This window comes from Gnatocerus cornutus, chromosome 8 (assembly GCF_029298725.1).
Source record: "Gnatocerus cornutus isolate USDA-ARS CGAHR chromosome 8, icGnaCorn1.1, whole genome shotgun sequence".
Classification (NCBI taxonomy): domain Eukaryota; kingdom Metazoa; phylum Arthropoda; class Insecta; order Coleoptera; family Tenebrionidae; genus Gnatocerus; species Gnatocerus cornutus.
The window spans coordinates 8,717,923-8,743,948 of record NC_142240.1 but is presented as its reverse complement, the minus strand read 5'-3'; the positions used below and the strand labels follow the sequence as shown (position 1 = coordinate 8,743,948).

General features: G+C 35.9%; 1 protein-coding gene across 2 annotated transcripts in view; it reads right to left on the bottom strand.

Moving 5' to 3' along the window:
• The window catches only part of dac (dachshund family transcription factor), a 122,312-nt gene that overhangs the window by 63,169 nt on the left and 33,117 nt on the right, over window positions 1-26,026 (bottom strand). The window contains exons 2-4 of one of the 2 annotated variants that reach the window (XM_088044112.1): window positions 20,089-20,222; window positions 13,494-13,698; window positions 11,663-11,722 (exon numbers count right to left, since the gene is read on the bottom strand). In XM_088044112.1, coding sequence (XP_087900238.1) covers window positions 11,663-11,722; window positions 13,494-13,698; window positions 20,089-20,222 — 399 coding nt within the window. The remainder of the gene's footprint in view (window positions 1-11,662; window positions 11,723-13,493; window positions 13,699-20,088; window positions 20,223-26,026) is intronic. The other variant, XM_088044111.1, reaches the window with a different exon arrangement.

Genomic DNA, 26,026 nt, shown 5'->3' with positions numbered 1-26,026 from the left:
CTATTAATTGCTTATTGTCTACACTAATTATCTATCAATTGCGTCAGTTTGAGGATCAAGCTACATTTTGTACTTTTTATAATTTTTGACAAATCTAAATTAAGTATATACCAGCTTTATTGTTTTTTGACATTTGTTTTTTTTATGTTATGTGTAGTTTATAATCAGTTTCTTATTTAAATCATTATTATGCATGCTTTTATTTTAATTTTTATATTTTTATTATTCATTTATAATCATTAATACTTGTTTATAATATTGAGATGTTGTGTTGTTTTAAATGTGATTATGCATTTAAATGTGATGTTAATAATTACCTAAAACATTTAAGAAACCATCATTTTTTGCAAGACAATGATAATTTGCCTTGTAATGTCAAAAGATGTTGGAGAATTTACAATAAATTCAATTCATTTCGGAAACATTTAAAAACCCATTTTCTACATCAAAATGAAAACCAAACTGATGTAACGGAAAACTGGACTGATTGTTTTCCTGTTTTCGGCCTCATTGAGAAAATCATTGTAAAATGATCAAAACTTCTGTTTTTACTGTAAAATAATAAAAACTATTGGGTTTTCACGACATTTTATGCTTTTGAAGTTGATGTAGAAAGTGAGGAAAAGGAATTTTTTAAAGTTGCAGATTTACATTGGTTTTTTTTCGTGCTTTGTTACAACCCTAAATAATAAATATTTTGTCTCACTAAGAAATTGCCATTTATATGTATTTGTATTATAGAAGTAAATAAATAATAAAAATGTTTGAATATTATATATGCACTTTTTTTTTGACATAACCTTTCTTTGAGCGTTTTTAAAGTGTAAGGTTGGGCAATTTTTATACACAATATTTAAAAATGTGTCGAACAATTTTGCGTAAAATATTCTTATAGTGTCCGTTAAAAATTAGCACAATTTTGTGCAATTAAAATTCACCTGATATTCTGGAATTAATATTCACACAATATTGTGCATTGCAAGTCACACAGTTTTGTGCAAAATTATTTGATAAAAAATTGACAAATGTTTGAACAATATTGTGGATAAGTTAAAGATATATTGTACAAAGTAATATAACAATTCACTTTAAACAAACAGATGCAGATAAACTGCACAAATTGGTCTTGTCACCGGATCAAGCACAAATTGTAACAGTTTCGTGAACATTTGTAGACAAAATCCATATAAATTTTTCTCTGTGGACCTATTTGAAACTTCCGGTTCTAGTAATTGAAACTCTACTCCTCGTTGTACAAAGGTGCAAACCAAGATCAAAGAAAAACTGCATAAAATAATTATCTCTTGTAAAGATTCGGTTGCTAATTTGTGTTGTTCGTTCAGATGTCTCGTTTTTCTTGATGAATGAAAAAAGGTCTCAGCAAGATGAATACATTAAGTATCATGTTTTGAGCAGCGGGAATTGTCTGACACTAACGACCCTGCGCCTTTTGTTTCTAAAATATGATTCCTCTAATTACTTATAATTACAGTTCGACAGTAACAAATTCGTCCTGTCCCTTTGGGATTACGTATTGAATGTAATTCAAGTCCATCATTCGATACTTGCGAATAAGACAATCAGGTTCGAAGACGAAATGTGAACAATTAGCGATTCTTTTCGAATCCAAGCCACGATCTAAACGGCCGTAATAAATTATCAAGCAATAAAGCGAACCTTTACATTATTGCCTCGTCAAATAAAACAATGCATAAGCGGCCCAATAATAAGCAAGTTCAACCCCCCAGTCTTCTCGGGTTTCGCCCACTGACAGCAAAACGAGTCGTGTTTATGACTTTTCATATATTCTTCGTTATGCTCACGCAATGTTTTTCAATTTGAAGCAAGTTCGCAGCTGCAGCTTGTCTAAATATGTAATAAAGTATCCCTCTGTAGCTCATCTTAAATTTTTTCTTGTTTAGTTAAATTGTCTGGTGTGTGTGTTTCACGAAATCAAATTTCAGCTTCTTTGCACCTGTGCCAGAGGGTCGGCCGAATTACAACGATATTTCGTCTTTATATCCCGCAGGATTGTTCTCGTTAATGTTCTCAATGCTCTCAACGCTGCTTAGTCTTCGCATTACTTTTAAATATTCAAGCTACGTTAGGACGTCTCTAAAAGCATTTGGCCATTAAAAAATTAAGCGGCGGCTTCCTATTATATTATTATTTTATGCATACTTTACTGCGCACCAAATGGGAGGGAAATCGCAAAGATGTAATGCGTCCATTTTTCCTTCGAAAATTCGCAATTAAAGACCAAACCGCTTAATTGTAGAAGATGGCATGCCTAACTCGAATATTAATATTAAATCTGAACCCTTCAGGATAATATAACTACAGTAGGTAGAACTAATTATTATTTAATAACGGCTCCGATCTGCGACTACTTCGCTGATTGACTACTAATTGCCTCAAGACGTAATTAAAATTTAATCAGCGCGGTACGACTGTGTTTGCGCTTATTTTGTTGCACCATCGATTTTTTATCAGCGATCCTTGAAAAATAACAAAATTGGGCACACTAATGGATCAAACATCAATCGTTGTATCTTCCTGGAAGTGTTGCCTGCGAATCGAATCAAAGTCGATTACAAACTACAAGAACATTTATCAAAAGAGGGAGACGTCATCACATATTATAAGGAACTTTGTGTACGTGTATCTACCGAAAACAGGGGTTCCCTCACCGACTGATGTTCTATACACTCAATCAATCACATTTCGTATGAAATTGAAAATTTTATACGTGACGAAACACACTTGTTTGCACCGATCACCTTTTTAACCCGTCACCACTAAATTTTCAAATAAACATCATTGAAATTCTTTCTTCAACGTCCAGTCAGAGTTGTATCAATTTATTACAATCAAATTTCAATCGGAACAACTATGGCCAGCCGCTACCGTTTTACATTTAGATTCGTATCTCTATTACTCGCTTTAAATTGTGTCTATGACTAATCAAAATCCGATGAAAGCCTCAAGAGTCGGCCAGAAAAGCTCTCGCTTTGTTCGAATGTCGTCGCGGTTAGAAACGGCACGATTGTATTCGCGTCTAATTGTTCTTTGCAGTAGTTTAACCCTTCTTTGATATAATCATTACCCCTCTCTTATACTTGTTTCATTATTATTTAATTATTTTCATTTCTGCTTTAGACATGTTAGGAGGGAGACTGAGATTGATAATTTACAGGTAGCCGTAGTTCATTTAATAAAGACGTGAAAAACGAGAAAATTGCATTCGAAATTTTCAAGTGAGAGAAGCTCGACTTTTTTCAATTCCCAGTCGAGCCAATTTGCTATTCTCCAGTTACCAATCGAGTGATTGAATTGAATTAGGGCCGTATCTCTTGAGGTCGATGGATTTTGCGTTCGATTTGTCTGGAGGAAAGCCAATCTTGGAAGGGTTTGTTTTGTGAAATAAGTTCGAGCTGTTAGGCTGTTTATAAACAATTACAAGTGCACACGGACGTGTAAATATCCCGCCTGAAAAGGGTGGAGGAAAGGCAGCGCCTCAGCCACTGGAAGTCAATGTTTACTTAACATTACAAATGTATGAAGAGAAACGTGGGTCAGCACTGCAAATAACTGACATATAACAAGCTCGTCTATGTAAATAATAATTTCGGTTAACAAACACATTCTCGAGGTGCTCCACATTTGCCAACAAAAGTCAATATTTCAACGCGGCTGAAAACGAAATGACTCTCTATTTTTATCGTGGTAATCTTTCTTGAGGGACACACTTGCAAAGCGCAAAAACAAACTCAAATTTTAATTAATGAAAGATCCAGGTACTTATAAATCAAATGTACCACCCCACTGTCCATTCTAGAAGGATCACAGAAGGCCTATCTGAAACACGCATTGTTTGCAGGCGAGCTTAACAAAAGCAGAGCTTTAATTGCGGACTAGTTACGCAAAAACCACCCCTATAAAGAGGCGACGTATCGCTCGACGTAATCTTACAGAGGGATTCACATATCTCCACGCAAATTAAATCTTAAATGAAATTTGAAACTATGCCTCTCTTTTTCAGGGATGATGTATACCGTTCAACCCTAAAAAGCTCGCAGTAGAGGTCTTATCTCACGTACGAAAAGCACACAAAAAATATTCCTCCAACTTGATTTTCTGCCGGTCGATCTGGATATTATGTTTTAATTACATCCGCCTCGAACATAACTTTTAAAGTCCTAAGAACAATACTCGGGGAGCTTCTTTTGCTAATTACCTCAGTAACTCCGAGTGTAGGTACATCCGGAAATGAGATTTCGATGTATCCCGGAGGAGCTTTCAGAAAGTCGGTCTGTCTCGTTTCAGCTTTTGTATCGGGAGGGTATAAGAGCGAAATTTGCGAGCGATCCCGGCAACAGTTAACATGGAATCTGTTAACTGAATGTAGCATTTCGTAGAATACAATTATAATATTAGATTAGCGAGGAAAGATAAGATCTCGACTGCTCTTAGTTCGTGTATGAAGCTGCTAAGTGAATTCTCCACTCTAAACTTGATCAAGATATCTTAATATTGTTTAATGCAACGGCGGTGATGGCAATACGTACATTATGATCTGGACTTTGATAATGTCTCAGTTTACATGTTGGATAACGCCCTAACGAGAAGACGCGCTAATTACCGAAAATACAGTCTAAAAGATGATTGATTAAGATGCGTTCGTTGGAAAACGCGCGCCGTATTTAGAAATATTTTAGCGCGGGTGTTGGCAACCTTATAAAAAAGCTCCCCCTAAGCTTTGACAGATCCTCTCAACGTCGCGAAAACGAAACTAACTTAGTCATTTGTCAGAGGCTGGGACCCAGCTGTGAGCTACAAGAAGCGGCATTTTAATTCACTTATTGAACATATTTTTTGGCTGCAGAAAGACATTTTAAAAATCATCAGCCAGTCTGCGTTTTCACCCTCCCTAATAAAACGATCTGAACTACAAAAATAAATTGCCAGGCTCGTACCTAAGAAGCGAAGGCTGTAGTAGTAGATCAACTGTTGTTGCGTCGTTTAGAATTCATATAAAAGAAGAAACTTTGACTTTTTTAGGAGGAAATTTCACCTTTTTAGGAAATGAGGGTGAAGCCGGGTATAGATTTGATTCTGATGAACTCCATGTTTGATGGAAATGTCAGATAGGAATAATTACCACCGAGGACCGCACCTCCACGTTAATGTTGCTATTGATTTTTCGCAGCGGTCAGGACGAAATTCCAAAAATAAGTAAAACAATACAAATTATTTTGGTGTTAATTACCTCGAAGGCGTCAACGGCAAAACGTTCTCATGTTGATTTTAATTTGTAGATGAAAATTGGACGCGCTCAAGATAACGAGTAGTGACATATTGGCTCGTATGTAGTCTGTCAAAAGACGATGATGAAAGACGTTCATTTCATGGCCTAGTCGGTGTGTTTTCGTCTCATTTGTTCCCTAATTAATTTATCTCGTCCGTCTGACTTGGTCCCACGCAGGTACCAAAAACAAACTCTAAAATGTGTTTTGACGTTGATTTTCAATGAATAAATTTCTCAAAGTTCAAGCATTAAAATTCGACAAAATGACACGGAAAATAAAAAGGAATGTAAATCCCCGCGCGTCGACAAATTACATTTCTGAAAATGTATTCCAAAGTACTAAAACCCAATTTAAAATCTTCGTTGTCAAAAACTAATCACACACCTTTAAAATAAAAGCTCGGGCGTGAAATCAGATTTCCGTTCACGTTTCCATTATTAACTTTCGCGAATGTTATTTTTTATTCAAATCAAGCTTCCCCCAGAAAGACTTTGCCACTTTCGAAAGGATCATTTGTCATCGGCGCTTATGACTTTTTGGGGACAATTAGGATGTCGAATGATGGAAGTTTTTCCAGACGTGGTTTGCATGAGAAGAAACTGGAACAGCCAGACAGACACCCGCGGTTTGCCACCGTTGTCTTGACCACATATTTATTACAGGCGGTGCGTTAAGTGGCGCACGCGAATTGACAATAACAATAATTAACTAATTGGCGGATTTGCATAGTGCTGTAAATATTGCGGTCACAATAACTCTCAATTAATTATGGTGAAGAGAGCGGCGAGAGATGTTTTTATTTTTCTCTGAAAAATGGATGGAAATGGTAGTTAATTATAAGACAGACTGTGCCCTAATCCACGTGTCTTTCAGCAAACATCAGGCGGTATCTTTCGTAATAAAGGTGATATTGTAGCTACTGCATTACAGTCAAGTTATTATTAAAATGAGGTGATTAATCATGGTGGTGACATCTCTGACAGTCCCCCATCGAGCCGGCTGGCCTGATGTCGCCAAGCCGGTGTCATCACCTCCTCCTCATTTGTAACATAAATAAACCCCCAGGATAAAAATTTTCAATATCTAGTTATCTTCGAGGCGACCGCAAGAACCACCCCCTAACATACCTCGGCCCGATCAAATACGGGCATTAATATTTGCATTTAATTAAATCGAAACACGGTAAATTAATTTTATGCCAGCGGTGAATATTTACGACGATTAAATAATTTTAGAACCAGCGGCTGTTGCTCGTAATAACAGCGTGTTGTTTCAGGCGAGGTTATGACGATTTAATGCTGTTTGTCCGCTCGCACACCCCTTGCTTGTGTTTGTTTATTCACCTATCCCTGTTTGACGATGTCAAAAGTAACAACCTACACGACATTACGTATGTAATTAGTGGACACTACGTGAGAAAATCGCCATACCGCCCTTAATAATATGTGTGACCTGTTTGCGAACGTACAACACGTCATACAATGTTTTTCAAAAATATTAAAACATTTCTCAAATAGGAGTGCCAACACGTTCTCAAAACTTTCATTTAAGATTTTTTCCTAGACATCTAAAAAATTTTTTTTGTTTCAAATTTTCTTAGTCTAATTCCTAGAGTTTCTCGTCCCCGGAATTATCGAAATCTCCCAAGTCTCCTGAAGAATTTTCCCGAAATTTCTCTAAGAAGTTGTGTTGCTAAGAATCAGGTTCTTAAATACTATCCCAAATTCAAAAATTTTTTTTTTTCAATTTACAATGTAGATCTTTGGTGGTGATCATTTTTTCCGAAATTTTCGAAGTTCCGAAACTACGACAAACAGAAAAAACGGTTTGCGGCATCTTTCGCATTTGTAGATTAGGATCCGGTCTAAACTTATCCAAAATCCAAAAATTCAAATTTTTTCCAAAAAAAAGTTCTAACTAATAATTTAAATCTAATTTGGTCGATTTCTGGCTTATTTGCTGGGCAAACTTGAATTATTGATGCTCATTTTACGCAGATGATTACACAGAATTCAAAACTGTACGAATTTTAAACATGCGTTCATAAATAACTAAATTACAAATAAATAAAGTTTCGGATAGTAAATTTTGACTGCCAAAATGTATAAAGCTTCATATCTAACACAAACACAGAAAGAAAGATGCGGACTTCGCCATCGATTTTCTTAGAATCTGTTCTCAGATATCTAAAATTCGATTTTTTTTTTCGAGAAAAAAAATTCCAATGCAAACAATGATAGAAATTAAATTTTTCGATTGAAGATCGTCTCTCATAAACTACTTGTCTTTATCAGTCTGAGGTTTGGGCGGTTGTATAATTTCAAGCTGCTCTTTCGACTAATGAATAATTCAAAGTTATTAAGCGTCGTTTCTGCCCTATTTTTTTTTTTGAAAATTGTCCTTAAAAGGCCTTTCTTCTGAAACCAATTTCGGTCAATTCCGCGTTTATCGTCGTTGGAACTCATTTAAAGCAGAATTTTATGACAAAGAAATTTATTGGAACAGTTCTTGGTGTTGACAAAAATTATTAAAAATACAATTTATTCCCAAACACCAAATTTCGTCAAAAAATGCTGACGCGCGTATCGATGGCAATGCTACTATTATCAGAGCGATGATTAAACTAAAAACTAACAAATAATTCGTTCTGTTTGCCCAATATATTTCTAATCACAATTTTTACATTTATTTTCATAAATCCCCGACTTTTCTGTTGTTCCTACTTGGTCTTTATGATTACCTTGAAGACTTTGGAGGCTTGGACCCGAAGTAAAAACTACTTTGAGATCTAAACCCTGGAAAATTCTTTCCAGTTCTTTTGTCACTGAAGGTGAGTAAGAAAAGTAGAACATTCATTGACCAATTTTTAAAATCTAAATTTTTTAACTATTTTATCAACAATGTTTAATTAATTTTAATTCCTTTGTGAATCTAAACTTGTTTAATGGAAAATTCAAAAGCCTGAAACAAGAAAATTCAGACTTGCCATCTTATGTTGTAGCGAAGAGTTCTGGTTTCTTTCCTATAAACATCAAACTCTAATCTGTTCTTATTTTTAATTACAATTGTGCCTAAAAATGGAAGCTTTCCGTCTTTCTCTATTTCGCAAGTAATTTAATCGTTGGATAAAGGTTATTTATTTTTATTAAAAAGTCATCAATATTTGACTTGTTTGTATCAAAAATGACAAAAATGTCGTCCACATACCTAATCCAAAATTTTATGCAAAATCTAAAAAAGTACAATTTTTTAATGGACGTCTGACAAATAACCGAATTTGAACCTACTGAAGTTTTGAGTTGTCACCATATAAAAAGATGTGCCATTGTACATTGAACGGTAAAATATCCCGGATTCAATAATTTTTTTTTTGAAAAATTATACAGGGTGTTTTCGAAATACACTATCAACCAAACACGGTACTTGGTAATTGTTGTAAGTAGAAGTTTTTTTTGTTTTCGAGATAAAATTAATTGAATATTTGGTCAAAATTTCCAGTTCGTCACTGGATTAAAGTACCTATATAGTTTTTATATAGTAAATATATCTAGTATATGTATAATACAGTATATTGCTTAACAACAATCCAAAGTTTGTTGTTTTAGGTGGATATTTTTATCAGTGGTGTTATAAATAAGTGGTAAAAGGTGTTTTTTTCTATCGTTAAAAAAATATAAAACCAGTAAATTCGATTTCTTAAGACAGCCAAACACCGTGTATAATTTTTGGTAGTGTATTTCAAAAACACCCTGTGTGTGTAAATCTATTTCGATCCATATCTTGGTTATTTGCGAATCTTATCAACAATTCTTCCAAATATGTAAGAGGGCTATTTTTCGATCAGAATCCTTAAAGAAACTTAAAAATTCTTAGACGTAAAAATTTTTTGGAAAAAATTGTCAAATTCCACAACTAAATTTTCATGTTTGCAACAGAAAACTAACTTACTAAAATCCTCTAAACTTGGCAGTTTGGTTTTTCAAAACCCATCCCTAACTTAAAAATGAGTCCTGTTGCCAAATCTTTTATTCCACGTATCGATCTAAAACCTTTGCGACCTAAAAGTCATAATAATATGGTAAAAACGGAAATTAAAGATACTAGATAACCGACCACTGACTGTTTAATACCTCCTATATTTTTAATACTTATTTTCCATTTAGCAATAAAAATCCGTCACTTTGAATAAAAAATGCTAGTTATCACAGAATGACAGTAACAAATGAGAAGGTTTTTCTACCCTTCTGGTCCAATTATAACCACTTCCTTCCGCGTCAAAATATTCATACACGTTCGGTCCGCACTGACAAATAACGCAATAAATAATAAGAATTTAATAAGTTAGAGGGTGGTCTTGTTCGGCGAAGAAACGACTCTTTGAACTGTCAAGACAGGTGTAAAATATATAATCCAATCACGTTGCCACAATGGAGACAATGGAGAATCAGAAGTTTGCGACAGATTTATATAGCGAGCTTTTCTATTAGCGAAACCGACGGTGGTAGTAATAACGACACGTATACCAATTTTATAGACTTCCGTCACGCAGTCCGGGAAGAAACAAAAATCGGTGCTTCGAAATGTAAATGATTTATGAAGTTTTGACTTAATGAATTGTATATCAACATTCAAAACTAGCTTCCGGTATCGCCTCGAAAAATCCTTAATTTCGCATGACGTCTGCAGATCTGTATTATAATTAATGATAACACATAAGATTCGTGTTGGGCCGTATTCGCTCCCTTTTAAGGGCGAGGAAGGGAAAGCAAACACGCAGGGAGCTGCAGCGATGACTCGTGTTTGTTTGAATAGGACGGACCGTATTCGCAGCTGATAAGACTGCGAATAATTAATCTTAATATTACATTCTTCGACTGGTATCGAATCGTCTTCATTTCGTCTCTTCAAGTCCATGTATGACACGACCTAGCGCCGTTTTATCTCCACCCATTCATCTCTTAATTAAGCCAAAGAAAAAAAACCTGGACGAGCTGTGGTGTGTCAATATTAAATTACAAATCTACAATGGACCCAATTTATTCACGGGTTGATTTATTGACTTTGCCGTGTTGTAATCAATAGCTCGTTCGAGATATCATCTCAGAGTTCAGGTATAAATTCTTCGGGGGTTTAACCCTTTCGGAAATCCTGATATTTGGAAGGACCCTCTATAAGCATCCATCTGGGCTTTAATAAACTGTCAGTTTGTTAATATCACAGAGTTATCAGTGATATTTTATAAGGCATTATTAATATTCATAAACAGTGTTGCAGATGCCGGTTGGAAGAAGTTCTGGCTTCGCTGTGTCGGACTAATTGCCGCAGTCCGTGTTGTGACGAGGATTAATTAATTTTGGAGCCTTAATTCAAATTTAAATCGGCCAGTGTTTTGTTAATTCCGCTCTGTTAATTGTGTGGACAGCTTTGTGTAATGCTAGGCGGATATATTCGGTGTGAAATGAGTAGCCGGGATTTGCATTTAGCCATTTATAAATGTTTTCACAGTTAATTTCCAAAGACGAGGTTCCTTCACCAAACAAAATATTTTCAAAGATGACAAAAACTCCGATTTTACTGGGGATTTCGGCTCGGGCAAAAATGCAAGTGCACGATCCGTGAAGTGGCATTTGCACCGACACGCGATTATTCAGGATGTCACTAGTGGCAGCACAACGATTCCAACTCTCACAAATCATTGGAAGCTTCGTCGCTAAGCTCGGATCTGCAAGCTCCGAAAGCTCAGTTAATCGTTTGACGTTTGACAAATATCGCGAGCTTTGTGCCAATTTTTGGTCGAACTGATTATGATATCACGACCGGAAATTTATTCTGTTCAAATTATAACAATGCATGCGTGTGTCAATAATATTTATAATTATGATTGCGGCAACATAAATTAAAAACGTGTTAGGTTCGTTACATTCTTCAAGACTTAATTAGAAGAGCTACGCCTCCTCATAAATATACCTACAACTGTAAAAATAATTAATATAATTAAACGTCAATTAGTCATGCGTCCAATTATGTTTGTGTGGCCCTTTCTGTTAGTGTCAGAAGATTTGGGGGCTTCCGATTTTACAAAGCCGGAAATAAAATTACGCAACGTGTCGATAATATTTCATAAATAGCTCTTCTATTACACGATAAAGTTTAACCAACAAACCGGTTCGGCTAAGCAGATGATTGCTATAATTGTTAAATTCTTGCATGTCGTTGTTTATTAATATATCATCGCGTCCAATTATTTTTGTTTATTTCCGTTGGTGTAATAAAATTTCTCTTCTAAGAATTTATTAGTAATTAATCACATATTTTAAAACTTAGACGCAGTAATTTGGAGGGAATTCACCTACCTTTCTAAGTGTTTGACGATGTCTTCGTACGCGGCCCTGCAATTCTCCCATATTCCTGACCTGGAATGAAAAAAATTTTGTTAAATTCGTTAAAAAATGGAACAATATGAGTCGTTCGTGTCTTAATCTCGTTCGGCCGTAAAGAGACTGCACTCGTCTTGTTTACACGGTTGTTCAAGTCATCATTATCATTTCAACGCTCGCCTGTAATTAAAATGCAAATCCGGGCCGCTGGATGCGTGTACACGTCATGAAGAAGCGCCGTGATTAATTCTCCAGGTAGACTGTCTAGCTTATTCACCTCGCATTTGTCTCAATGTTCGACATACAAATAAATTGAATACAAATATTAATTTACCAGTCTATTGGGCGCTTTATCCCATTTCCATTACCTCGGCGCTGATTGTATTGATTAATAGCGTTGGGCCCCACTAATAACCTCCCATTAAAACCAGAACCAAAATTAGGCTACAGCGTGCTCTCTTAAATCGCACACTTTTTCTACGATTCGAATCAACAACCTCAGGAAACTAATTTGACTTGGGAAATTTTGTTAGGCTTGTGTAATCCTGTTGTTTGTTGTATTAAATATTGCATAAACTCAACTACTTTCAAGTTGAGCGCTAAGATTTCAGGCGCGATCTTTGAACTTAAATCCTCGACTTGCCGAGTTAAGACACGAAAGGGTTACAGGATTAAGTCCGAAAACGCGTCATGCATCATTCACTTTACTGGACTTATACTTTATCGCAGCCATAACTTGGCGTTTCAGGAGATTAAGCTTGTCTCACACAAATTTTGCACGACTAGATAACGCGTTTTTGGGCCTTTACGGGAAATTACCGAGCCAATTACTGAATTCCTTCGTAAAAATGATTAAACGCTCTTTGTTTATATGAAATTGAATAACTGCTCACTTGGATGGATTTATAAAAAAATGCGTACCCAGGAACAAGGAAGACAACTAATCTGATGAACTTTACTCATAAATAACACAACATATCATCAGTTACAAGAAAATGCGCAAATTCTGCCCGGAAAATCGTGTTATTCTCTGTTTCACCTAAGCACTTTTTTATGTTAAATAACTTTGTATCTGACTTCCAGTTTTAAATGCAGTTAATTGCAATTACTATGTTGTTAATTAGTTTTTATTAGTGTGTACATCATGTTAGTTTATTACTTTAGTAATTTATGTTTTGTTTTAAATCATAAAAGAATTATATAAAGGATAAAATCTCATTTTATGACGAGTACAGTAAGCGCATCAAACGGTTTTAGAAAATTTCAAAAACACGCCTTCAACACCTAGTTGAAAACACAACATGATCGATTATCTTATTAAACGTCTGTGATGAGTTAACGACAAAAACTGCCATGAAGAGAATCCGAGATTTATATCTCCAAATTTCACAGAAGATCAAACAAAAAACTTTGGTGGTCAGAGCTCGAGTTTTAATCTGTATATAATAACAGTTCTCATGTTGGTACCTTGTCATAGAAAAAAACGGATAAGACGATTGCCATTTCCTCATTACAGGTCACATAAAAATCGTTAACTGTGAAACTCAACACATAAAATAGTTCAGCTATAATTAATTTACGATTTTATTATGGCTATATAATATGACAGAATAATGTTCGCTTTGCGTGATTTTTTATGTTTGTGGTGATTTTTGCATTAAAATGTAAATGGTGGTGTACAGGATTACCATAACGAGGAGTTTTTGCCTCGGAGAAGTGCGAATGCCAGCGCGCGAATATTCTTGTCAGCATCGATTTTATGGGCAATAACGAGCATAAAGACAAAATTAAAGAAAAGTGTGCTTACCTCGCGATCGCCTCCATCGTGGGCATGCCTTGGTTCTTTATAACGGAGCCGTCGTGTCTTGTGAGATTATGTGGCATCGCAGGTGACAGAAGGGCAGAGTGTGCGGCGGCTGGATGAGGAATCTGCATGAACTGCATATGACTGAGATGAGGAGGGTGGTTGTAACCATTCGCCAACAACGGCGATTTTTCAAGTCTTGACATATCTGCAACAGAATCATTTTTATAATAATTATATTGTCAACACGTCCGTTATTTGTGTGAAAAACGCTAGCCTTGGTTAAAACAAAGCTCTGAAAGCGATATCTCGGCGGTTGGAACGCGAGTCTCTTGGAAATCTCTACGACACGACACGATTGATGAGTACCATCGAGTTAATTTCTCATGTGTAAGCTGTGTGGCCCATCAACAAAGCTTAAATAAAATGGATACTGACTAATTAAGCGACTAGTTAGTTCAATGCACCTGTGCTTTATAGCTCTGCATCGCCAATAAAATTGACCCCTGGTGGGTTTCTGATCCACTTAAGACTGTATTTGCGAAACGTCGTATGAAGATCCGTCATAAACCAGTTAAAGGCAACAATAATTCCTTGATAATTAAGCTCGTGTAATTATTTCTCTTAATGAGGGTGGTGGGAAAGAGAGGTCGCGGGTCGAACCCCAGGGGGCCGCAGAGCCCCGCTGTGCCCCAAATCGCCTTTCATAGATACACATAAATATTATTACCTGCACTTTTAACCGTTTCGCCGATTTCATTTCAAACGCAAAAAGTATTAGAAAGGTGAATAGGCGAATTATTAATTAATAAGTAGCCATTCGATGAAGACGAGTGAAGGAGAATTGGGTCATGGCCACTTTTATAACAGCTTCTTATAACTTCCGAACTTGGATTAGCATGTAACACCCAATTATTATAATTATGTAGTCAGAATCTAAAGTTCAATCGTGTCTTGAGTGAAATTTTAAACCGCGGCGCACGTATAACTGGTTGCCGAATTCGTTGCGATCAAGTCCAAGAATTTTAATAAATGGATTGCGTAATTGCAATAATAAAAAAATGCATTCTAACACGCTTCATTAGAGTCATAAAGAGAACATGTAACACCTCATTAAACTTAATTTATTATGTTTTACCAAGCAAGGATACTTTGAATTTAAGTCGTCATATCACTTAATCAGGCGGACTTTCTCCGTAAGTCACAGGTTTTAATCGGCAATAAAAATTGTTACAGAATTGGCGGCATTCATCACCTGTACCAGATGGAAATCAACATGCATGACCAACATTTTTGTACCAACATGATATGTGGCCGTAAAGTTTTAGTCAAAAAGCTTGGTTAGATTAAAAATCCATTATTTGGAAGATGAAATTTCCCTCGTTTGAACGATTTAAACCGGAGGAGCATCCAGACAAGTTCTAGACAATTTTAGAGTGGTTTATTTATAATCGACCACTTATCTTTATGGTTTGCCGAATATAGTTTTAAGGGTTATAAATAGCTGGAAGCATTTCCACAATGAAACTGGTCCGTAACGGATTCTACCTGTAATTGACACGCCATCAAAGGACATTTGTGAAAAATCTGCTCATAATAGTCACAAATTACCTCCCCGATTCGAATGGTGTGCATATGCACACGCACAAAAAATCCGATGGCGTTAAACGATAAATTTATAAACAATAATTTGGCCATTCAAAATAATAATAGCTCGAATTATTTTGAAATTGCTATAATCAAACGTTTAAAGTCATCGAGATAACCACGCTTAAACGCAAAACAAATTGTAAATGGGATCGTATAAAATTATACAGGCTGGAAAAAAGCGCCTCAGGCCTTTGCTCCGAAAAGGTGCATGTCATTCTTCGACGATTTGTGTCGACTATTCATTAGGAATTAGTTGGATTGCTATTATTGTGAGTCGTGAACGATTTTAAGTGCAGGTTTGCGGTTGGGCGCCGAGATTTGTAATTATTAGAATCGGGCCGATGGGAAGCGACCATTTATACCATTCAGAAGTGTCGTTTCTGGAACTAGTTTGCGTTGGCGTTGGTGGTATTTTATATTTTATAACTTGCAGTTGCAATCTCTGGTCGACTGCAACTGCTTACAATGACGCCACGTCAAATCATCATCAGGAGAATAATACAATGCCGATCCCTCTCGGACACTCTGTATCTACCCCACACTCCAACATGCGGATAATACGAAGCCATAATAGGGTTTGCTTGCCCATCCGTTAGGAAAATATTAATAAAAAAAATAATAACACTGTAGTACCATGCTCTTCATGGCTCAATTCACTCACATAACTCGGGCAACAGTAAAGAAACCAATTTGTTCTCTCCAACTCTTTAACTCCGGTTACCACAACAATGCTAAAAACGTTACCAAGGACAAAATAGACACACTAGAACCGAACAAAAATTTTATAAAGAGGTGTACGACCGCGTTATGTAAATTAATATAATTATCATAATTTGTTGGCATTTAAGTACCAACAGCTGCGAGATTAAATCATTTTTGTTAAATCTGAAGAAAGGGCGAAATTATACATTTCAGCAATGAGTTTTCCAAAAATATTAACGCTAGAATTGCACGCAGAGCCGTTTAACCCTGTCATGAGAAAACATCACGAGCAATATTCCGACTTATTATAAATTACATGAATTAGTGATCGGGTATACAAACATTGAAGAGGCGAAGATCTGAATTTTCACATACCCACAAGCGCACGCATGCAAAATGTTAATAAAGGACCTGTAGCAACGCGCAAAAAGGTGTTAAAAATTCATTCAGCCATTTGTGGTTTCTTCGGGTTTGTTCTTGTTCTTTTCATTTTCAGGACCATTGTTTTAAAATTTGGCATTTCAAAGAAAGTGGATGTGACGTTTTAAGCCTGCATATTTTGAAAGTCAGAGATTGTGGAATATAAGTTGGGGCTCGTAAAGAAGATTTGTCTGTCCGACTACAAGCTTTGTGCATTCGGATATGAAAAGTAAACAGAGTGATATGCAGGCGAAGTACGATATCATATTTCAATTGTAGGGGATGCAACAGCAGCAAGCATTTGTACATACGTGGTGGGTCTATTCATATTTTTCGTTCAACAGCAGGTATAATACCTGCTGCATTTTGAAGACCCGAATCATAAAAGTGGAGCTATGAAAAAGGCATCGCAAATAGAAAATAACGAAGACACATATGTGGACGCATCCAATCAAATATTTTCTCATATTTTACAATCGTTTATGACACAATAAATAAAAGGGATAAAGCGTATAATGATGACATAGTATAGTGGTTGTAAAAACGGAACTGTAAAACCCAGATCCAATAATAATTAAATGCCATCGTTAAAACAAACGTCGGAGGATAATCTATAACTCTTCATAAATAAAAGACCGAAATTAAATAAAGAGAATGAAGCTGAGAGATGCGGGGCTTTAACAGTCCGACCGAATCGGCTTAACATATCTCCAGGACTCTGACAGCTACAAGTTTCGTGTGTAGCTAAATGCCTGCCCTAACTCTGCTAGAGCGGTACTTAATTAATTACCCAGACTTGCACGAACCGCGGAAAAATCTACGAAAAATAAGTCTGCTTCACATTAACGAGGTACTTAGAGACCTTGGAGTCGAATTGTAAAAATCTTTTAATGTTTTTAACTCGCCAGTCTAATAATCAACAAAGTTGTCCGTTTATCGGTGTTAAAACCTGATTATTATTATTATGGATATTTTATGATTCATCTTGATTATTACATTATCGTGACATCGTATGTAAATTTTATTATCCGCCTACTTCAGATATTGAATAGGAATATTCCTAATGCTCAGGTCTCTAATTACGGGTTGTCACTGTTTGAGAAGCGGTGCTAGCTTTTTATTATTCGTATGTCTGTCCGTCTGTCGGTCACTTAATACGACTTAAGCTAAGATACTTCCAAGAAACGCAGCGTAAATAATATTAAACGCCCCTTTGTATTTATCGCTAATGTCGACTTATCTTTAGGTGATTCGGAAGAAATTACTCGGATTAACGCCCAAATCCCCTACTCTGTCACAAAGTTTTGCCTCGTTTCTATTTTAACCCGTGACGGATTGTACCACCAAAAGTATTATTTTTTAAATTTGTTTAAATTCCATAAATCAAACCGTTTAATTATGGCGCTTAAAATATTTATTAGGCAAATATAAATTTCAGCAATTAAGCTGTTTTATTACAAATAAATTAAACCATCGATTTTTATTTATTTTAACGTCATAAAATAGTTTAAATTTACTTTGTGATCCCGAAAGACACCAATTTCTAAAAGAACAATGAACTTGAAAGCTCAGTTCTAATTAATTTAAAAGTTTAACTAGAATCGAAAAAGTGGTCGGAATTGTTATTTCTGTTTATTTTTTCTTCTGGAATCCTAAACCGCAAAGCAAAAATTCCACCACATGTTTAAACAATCTCCCAATAAATAAATCTTGCCTGCAAATAAATATTTATGAAGTTCATCGTCGTCGAATAACGTTACTTCTATTGTTAAAAGGGTAATTAGTAGAATCATCATCACGTAAATACGTTACCTATCTTCACATGAGTTTTATTTGATTATAAATTTAATAATGACCAACACCTGTCATGAGCTCTATAAAAAATTTCTTGGATGACCGCGGCACGCACTTAACGAGTTCAATGCTTTGAAAAGTCCGTTTGTGGAGATTAAAGCTCGCACCCGGAGCTAGCGATAATAGTCCGGTACGAAAGCTCCGTTATCGCTCCGGAAAAACTTTCGTATATCACGTCTTATAAGGGGCAAACAGGAGAGGAGACAAGTGTTATTACAGAAATAAAATAAACACTTTCTTAGTGAGTTTTTACGAGGCCGAGTCTCATTTAGAGAGCGGCAATTACACTTGATGATTCTGTGATTCACAACTTTTTATTGGTGCCTTCTATAATTAAACGCATTATTAGATTGCCCTCATCGACATCACTATACTTTTATAAGCTTGGGCTTTTTATTGTCTCTCATAAAAGATGATAAATATAATTAAATTATTTTTCGATTTTATTAGTTTATTGGACGTGTAATATTGTGTTAATGGATTTTTCACGACTGAATTTATCACGGTCTGCGTGGAAATAAGATCTGAAATTTGAAAGCTCCGGATGGAATTTCCCGAAATTTGCGGTTTTTTTTCGAACGCTACGTTGCCTGTGATGTGGTAATTAACACAACGGACTTGACTTTCCGACAAGAAGAGCTTTAAAGTGGCAATTCCGTGATAAAACGCAATTAAACGAAAGGGCAGTACGTTGTTGCAAGGCGATGCAATTTAGCATTCGTTTGAAAACGTATAAGTATATTAAATTGCACTTTTATTTCTGATAGCATCTGAAACTGACATGGGTGCAATGAGGCAAGCACAACAGCAGGAAGTACTTACGTGCTGTTTTTGATAAGTCGTAAACGTACATGATTCTCGAATATTATACCATTCTATTTTTACATTTCTTTGAATATTCCGGATTACTCTCGACACGAATCGCACGCGAAAAATTACAAAATCGAATTGCTCGGCGGTTATGCCATCAGCGGCTAAAATTTTCATTGTAAAATGGCAGTCAAAGTTCAGGTATGTCGGTTATTAAACCTTTTGTTGGACAAAATCGGTAATTAAGGTGCTGCTGCTATGGAATTTGCATAAACGACAAACGCATTTTTGGGATATATTAATTACAATGTTGCGAGACAATGGCCGATTTGTGGTATTTGATTGTGAAAGGGCCGTTTTATATAACAATGTGTAATATTTCTCGGAATAAGAAGTAATAAATCAGGTACGAATTTTTCGCACGGAAGCTCCAAGAACGCTGTAATTATACCATTTGTAATTCCGCCTCGGCTGCATCTCCAATTTGTTTGTGCAATTGCAGTTTACAGTTCGCGCCGTCGACGTTGACTAACAAAGCACAAAGAAAATCCACCCACCACCTTATATCTTCTTTGTTAAAATCATCACCTAGCGCGTCATGCGAATTAGAAAATTCAACAACTGATGAATCAAAATACTCGTATTATCCATCTGAGTGCGTTCAATTTGTTGGAAATTTTGAGTTTGTTGTACGAAAATAGCAATTTCCCTGTGTTTGTAGGCCCAACTGTTTGATACAAAAAGATATTTTGAGTGTCGTGCCAGAAAATTGGATTGGATTGAAACCTTTTAGCAAATCGACAAAAGCAACGTCAGGACATGAAAATTATTTAATTTTGAACGTTTCAGAGAACATTTCAGTCGACCCTTGTGTGTTTCATTCGAAACAAAAGCGACGGTCAGTAACAGCTTTTAGTGATTTATTGATTACAGCAGTAAAATAAGTGTTCCCTCTGAACGTCTATTCAAATATACATTCTCCCGCTTAATAACGTACACATTACAGCTGTCAGAGCTTTTATTGTCAGGCAAATAAAACACAAACAACGTTTAGGCAGCACTCACAAAACTACCTGTAACACCTAAAAAATCCAAAAGCTCGGATTTACTGAGTTATGATTAGATTTATGGTAATGTGACGCGGTAATTGAAGAGTACTTACCACCCATGTGTCCGTTTTCGTATGGATAATCACCGTTGTCGAGGCGTTGTTTCTTGAGCTGTTGATGTTGGAGATGGGAGGCGGCGAGGCTGAGACCCACGGGCGCTCTCTTCGGAGGACGACCGGGCCTGGAACTGCAAAATAGTAGAGATTTACTGTTGTTAAAACCTAGGTGTAGATATTAAAAAAAACAGCATTTCCTCAACAAACATTCAACATTCGTCCAATTCCTTAAAGTGTTGGCCAAATACTCATCACCATCAGTCATAAAACGTACGTTCTGTATGTTTGCAGACAACTCCATCCATTAGGTGGCGTCCGCTGCAAATATCAGATATCGCACGGTCAGTCGACAAATCGACCCCTCTTTGATTTATTGGCTTCATTTCCGGATATCTACTGTCATACTTTTTCTTCATCGTACAACTCAATTACTCGACCCAACTAACCCCGGATTATTTATCGCGGACACAATAAAACAACCGCGGACGCGGGTTTATAACAACGCAAGGACAACGTAAGGCAATTATTCCGCATGAGTTATGGGCAACCGTTAAAAATTCTTTTTGTCAGCGGTTAAAAGTGATACCACACCGCTTGTTCTTCGGAAAACACTACTCTTTAGTTGTTTGCCGTTTAGCAAACTTTCGTGCAGTGACCTCCCAAATTGAAATTACAAACCAAGATTAATTATTTGTTTTGTTTTTCAATTTACAAACGCTCACTCTTAATTTTTAGGACTTCCGGTAGTGCAGTTTGGCCACATACCCCCATTTAAGGATTTTTTTTATTTATTCAGCACCACAGACTTTGTAGACCTAGGGCGTATATAGGTAATTTACAATGTATCTACAAGTGTCCACTCTTCGCACTATTGATTTCAAGAACCTCGGTTCCTATTTTCTTCCCTCCACGCTTTGACTGGCACTTATTCAAGATCCTCCTCCATCTTTTCTAACCATCGTTTTCTTGGTTTCCCTTTTCTCTTTTTACCTATTCGTCTCCTAGATAGGACTTGCTTTGTTGTTCTTTTCTTATTCATTCGCCCAACGTGTCCCAGCCATTTTAATCTTTGCGCCTTGATATGTATGTATGTTGTTATTATCGGTTTATTGTATAGAGCGCACACCTCTTGGTCAGTTCTTCTCTGCCATCCCTTTTTGGTTTTTTGCCCTCTAAAATTCCTTTCAATGTTTTTCGTTCCCATCTTTTGAGAGCTTCTTCTTATGTTTTGTTTAACACCCACGTTTCGCTGGCATACATAACTAACTGCTGTTGGTCTTATAACTGTCTTATATTTATATCCTTAATTTGGTCTTCCTGGATATAAATGTAGCTTTCAACATAGCACTTAAACTTCCATATTTTCAATTTCCTTTTGTAATAATTCTAGCTTTTATTCTTTCTCTTCTCTGCCCTCTTTTCCTACTTGCACTCCCAGACACCCGAAATCTTTAACTTCTTCAAAAACATATTTTCTTTTTGTTCCGCCGTTTACTTCCCATTTTCCAGTTCTTTCTTTATCTTGGTTTCCCATTACCATTACCTTTAATAATAATTGGTTTTCCTTCTAGTTTTCCTACCACCCTCCTTTTAGCTTTTTCTCGTATTTTGCTAATAACGCTCGTTGAGAACTGTTTTGAAATTTTTCTTCTTCCGTTTTCAGCATTTTAGTGCTAATTTCATTTGATCCTGGACTTTTGTTGTTCTTTAGAGCATTTACTATTTCTTTTAATTCTTCCTCTGTAAGCTTCAACATATTCTTTTTCTTCTGCTCTTTCATAAGCTCTTTCATATCCTCTTTTAGATTCTGTTCTTGATTAAGTTATTTCTGCTCTGATTTTTTTTATAATAGTGTTGCTTCCTGATAAAACCCTCTTTTGTCGCCATTTGTAAATTAGTTGCATCTTCTTCTTTCTGCCCATTTTAAAATGGTTTCTAATTCCAGCATACCTACTCTAAAGTCCGTTTTTTTATTAAAAAACCACCAACACCACACTCTCCCAGCACTTTACAACCGGCAACATGGTCGATGTTCGTCGGTGGTGACTTTTTGGTGATAAAATCAAATAGGTTAACTGCCTAATTGACAATTTGATTACACAAAACGGCTTTTCAGGCTGTGCCGAGTCTTTTCACTATTAAATTATTTGATTTGCAATCCAATAGGCTGTAAAAGAAACGTTTTTAACGGAAACACTGCCTAATTTTCAGAAATGTCAAAAATTTGACAACTATTTTCTCACCAAAAATCTCCCTAGGCAACGTTGCCGGTTGTAATGCAAGGGAAGATTGCGGTGTTGGTGGTTTTTAAAAAAAAAACGGACTTTACAAAAAATCTTAGACGTCAATGTCATTTAATTGTCGCATGGTGTAAAACCCCACTTAGAATTTGTAACCTTACTTTTTGTACTGTCAATTTTGAGTTATAATTTTTTAATTTCAAAATTTTCGGTATTTCCAATATTGCAAGGAACTGACTGTAGATCATACCGCTCTGTACTAAAGATACTATTCTAATTTTATTCGTTTTAAATACTTCAGTCTTGATAATTCTTAATTGTCAACTTGTCAATACTTTGATGTTTCAAACGTCAGTAATGACAATGACAGTAAAGCAAAGACTACACTCAAATTTTTGAAACGTCTAAGATTTTGTGTCCGTGGCTGTATTTGCTTCAATATTTTCGTAATTTTAGTCTGACTATTTTCTTCATTTCTGACAGCTTTTGACATTCTTTATAGAACCATTCTTTGCTTGTTTTCGTCTATCTTCCTTCTGTATTAGATCTAGATTTAAATTTTTTAACGTTACTTTTATATTTTGCCATCTTTCTTGTATTGTTTCTGCTTGTTGTTGATATCCTTCTGTAACAAATCATTAATTCTTCTTTCATAATTCTCTCAAATTGTATCATTTTTCAGTAACTAAGCGTCGTTAAGTTTCTTTACTTTTTTTTGCTTTACATTTTCTTTCTATTCTCTTTTGACTTGACATATTGCGCTCACTAGGTCTGATCCGAATTTTACCTCCCTCATATTCCTTATTTTTTTAATACAATTTTCGTATTTTCTTTCAGTTAAAACGTGGTCTATTTGGTTGATTGTTTCGCCGTTTGGAAACGCCTTCTATGTGAGTGTTCTGTGAGTCTTTGGCCATTATCGTTAGTTTCGTTATGATTGCTGTATTTTCTTGCTATTTCTCTGTATATTTCTTTTTTACTGATTTTGGCATTAAAATCCCTCATCTTTACTTTTATAAATTCTCAATATAAAAAAAATAATTAAACAGAAGCATTGGAGCATTCTAATTAATTCAAATAAAGCAGAAAAAGAGAGTTTAGCAAAATTTTGTCTATTTTAAATTCCGTGTTCAACGTATTGCGCCCTCTTGTAACAAATTTTAAAAGTAAGAAATAATTTGGATGATAGTCTGATATTTTATTTCCTTGAGCTTTAGAAACTTCAAAAAGCATGTTGGTATTTCTTGAGACAAGCTTAATTAATTTCATTCGCTAGAGGTTGTTTAAGACACATTATTATTTACTAACTTGATGACCTTTTCATTGATTTCAAAGACACGAACAAAAGAAACAAATCCAAATCCGCTTTGAGTCAGCTGGTATTATAACAAGGTTTCAAAAGCTTGCCAATTCTTTTTGCCCTTTCTCAAAAATTGTTAATTAACACCGAATGACAATTCGTGTTTATGTGATAAAGCTTTTGGGCTTTCAGTTTGGGCATTGAAACCTGTTAACGGCGTTTTCTTGTGGCAGGTTAAACGATACGCAAATGTTCTTTGATTTGGGGCTGGAGGGATATCAAACCGATTGATCACTGCCCGTCGTGGTCCGGATCGCTATAGGAATAGGCGGGGTCTGTTATAATAATCTCTCTCACGAATCCTGAAATACGATGTAAAATTTGAGGGCATTTAACTTTTTGTACAAAAGCATAATAACCACTCCTTATTGCAAATGCAAACCGGCAAGCTGAGGGCTCGAAACGGTTAAATGCGATTGGCGAATGCAGTCAATCATCAAAACCTATAATTACTGTCGAGGTTTTCGTGGCGTTGACCGTTTTTTTCCCTGTGTCGTTATAAAATTTCGTACATATAATTGACAAATTCGTGTTCACGTATTATGAATACAGTTTAATGTTCGTGTTATGTTAGAATTGATTTGCGTGAGTGCGGCGTTTGACTGATTGAAATCGTGTGAATTATTGGTAAACTGATCCCAATTGCGTCGAAATAGCTCCCTGCGGCTAGTGATTAACTCGTACGCTGATTCGTAAAATGAGCATTCATACAATTAGCACTCAATTCTGTTTAAAAATTCAATCGGGAGTGATTTATGGTCGCTCAGTTAGGACTCGGATCAATTTTGTATCTAGCAATAAATTTCATCTGGCGTTTGATATGCAAAGTCTTATTATTGGTGAGCTTGCGTAAAGTTGCAATTACTGCTCCCTCGTGAACACGCATGACTTGTAGCTAATGTGTTCTTAAGATCAAAAACCTACAAAGAAGATTACGAAACGTATAAAATCCGGCATAAGTATAGTAGGAGTCGGTATCAGTTTCCTAATGTCTCGGCGGAGCAATTGTAATTTTGAAAGAAAAGAAGCGTTTAGTCAAACGAAATGGCTTTTTTCTTACTTAATCTCAGATTATGAATCTTTTACGTTCTCCCCGAGGAATACCTGGTTGATGGCTGTTTTCCAAGGGGATATATTGCCTTTCGTGAGTTCCGTGTTTTAAGCCAACTTTAATATGCTCCAAAATTACATAATCGAATCAAACCAATTTTATTGTTCTCTATGCCTTTTTGAACCCGAACGCAATTTGCAGACTTGCAGGAATTAGCCCCATATTGATTTTTAATAAGACTAGGGAGGATACCAACCGGAGGGATGAACACTAGGCCACTAGGTTCGCATCGATTACTTCTTCCACACGACCACTCCACGCCATTTTTTACTTCTGCAAATTGCCTTATTCACAACACACCGTAATAAAAAAGGCAGTAAAACAGAATCAGCGTGTAATATTTTGTGACCAATATAGACAGCTGTTAAACAGTTTATTCTTTTATCAACGCACCAACAGCGCTGTTAACAGTCAACTCAAGACGATACTATGTAAACAATGTTTCTTTTCATCTTCGTGATTTATGGCGGCATCCCGGTGGCGCCTAAAATCTAAACTATAATCGGTTAATTTTATTAGGTTTTATTGCTTGCGAGATCATTAAGACGAGGTGTGGAGTTTATACATTTCGAGACGATTTTTATTACAGCGTCGCGACGCCGCACTGCCACTTTCTGGCACGTTTTAGTTTACGGTCTTTACCAACACCAAACATGACATTATCGCTCAAGAATTCTCCGTGACACGTTTATTTCACTATTTGTTCTATTATTTCATTCCTATTTGCTCTCCAAATTGCATGATAATTCTGTTTGAAGTCACTGAAAAAATTCCAGGAAAATTCACTTAACGGGGAAACTATATATCTGTCCTGTAATTGTTTAGAGAAAACGCAATTATGTCGACAGATTGAAAGGTCTATTTGGCGGAAATTCGACTAAAACTTTGCATTTACAATAACAGTTTATTAATTGCACTTGCGCTCGCTGGCTTTGTTAGCGTCGCTTCTAATTTTACATTAATAGACTTTTGTTGTTTTCAATGGGTAATAAATTAGTTGATGAAATTTGATTTCGATACTCGAAAAATTCTCCAAGATTGCGGTTATTTCCAGGTGATAAAATATTCACGTTTTCATAGCCCAGCTTTTCATGCAACTTGTGCTATTTCCGGCCCGCCGCCAAATTGAAAGTTAGGTAAAAGCCGGTGATTGAAACGAACGCATTTACAAATTATTTAATTTTCCAGGCAAGAGAGCATATTTGTTTCCCAAGGCGGATTAAG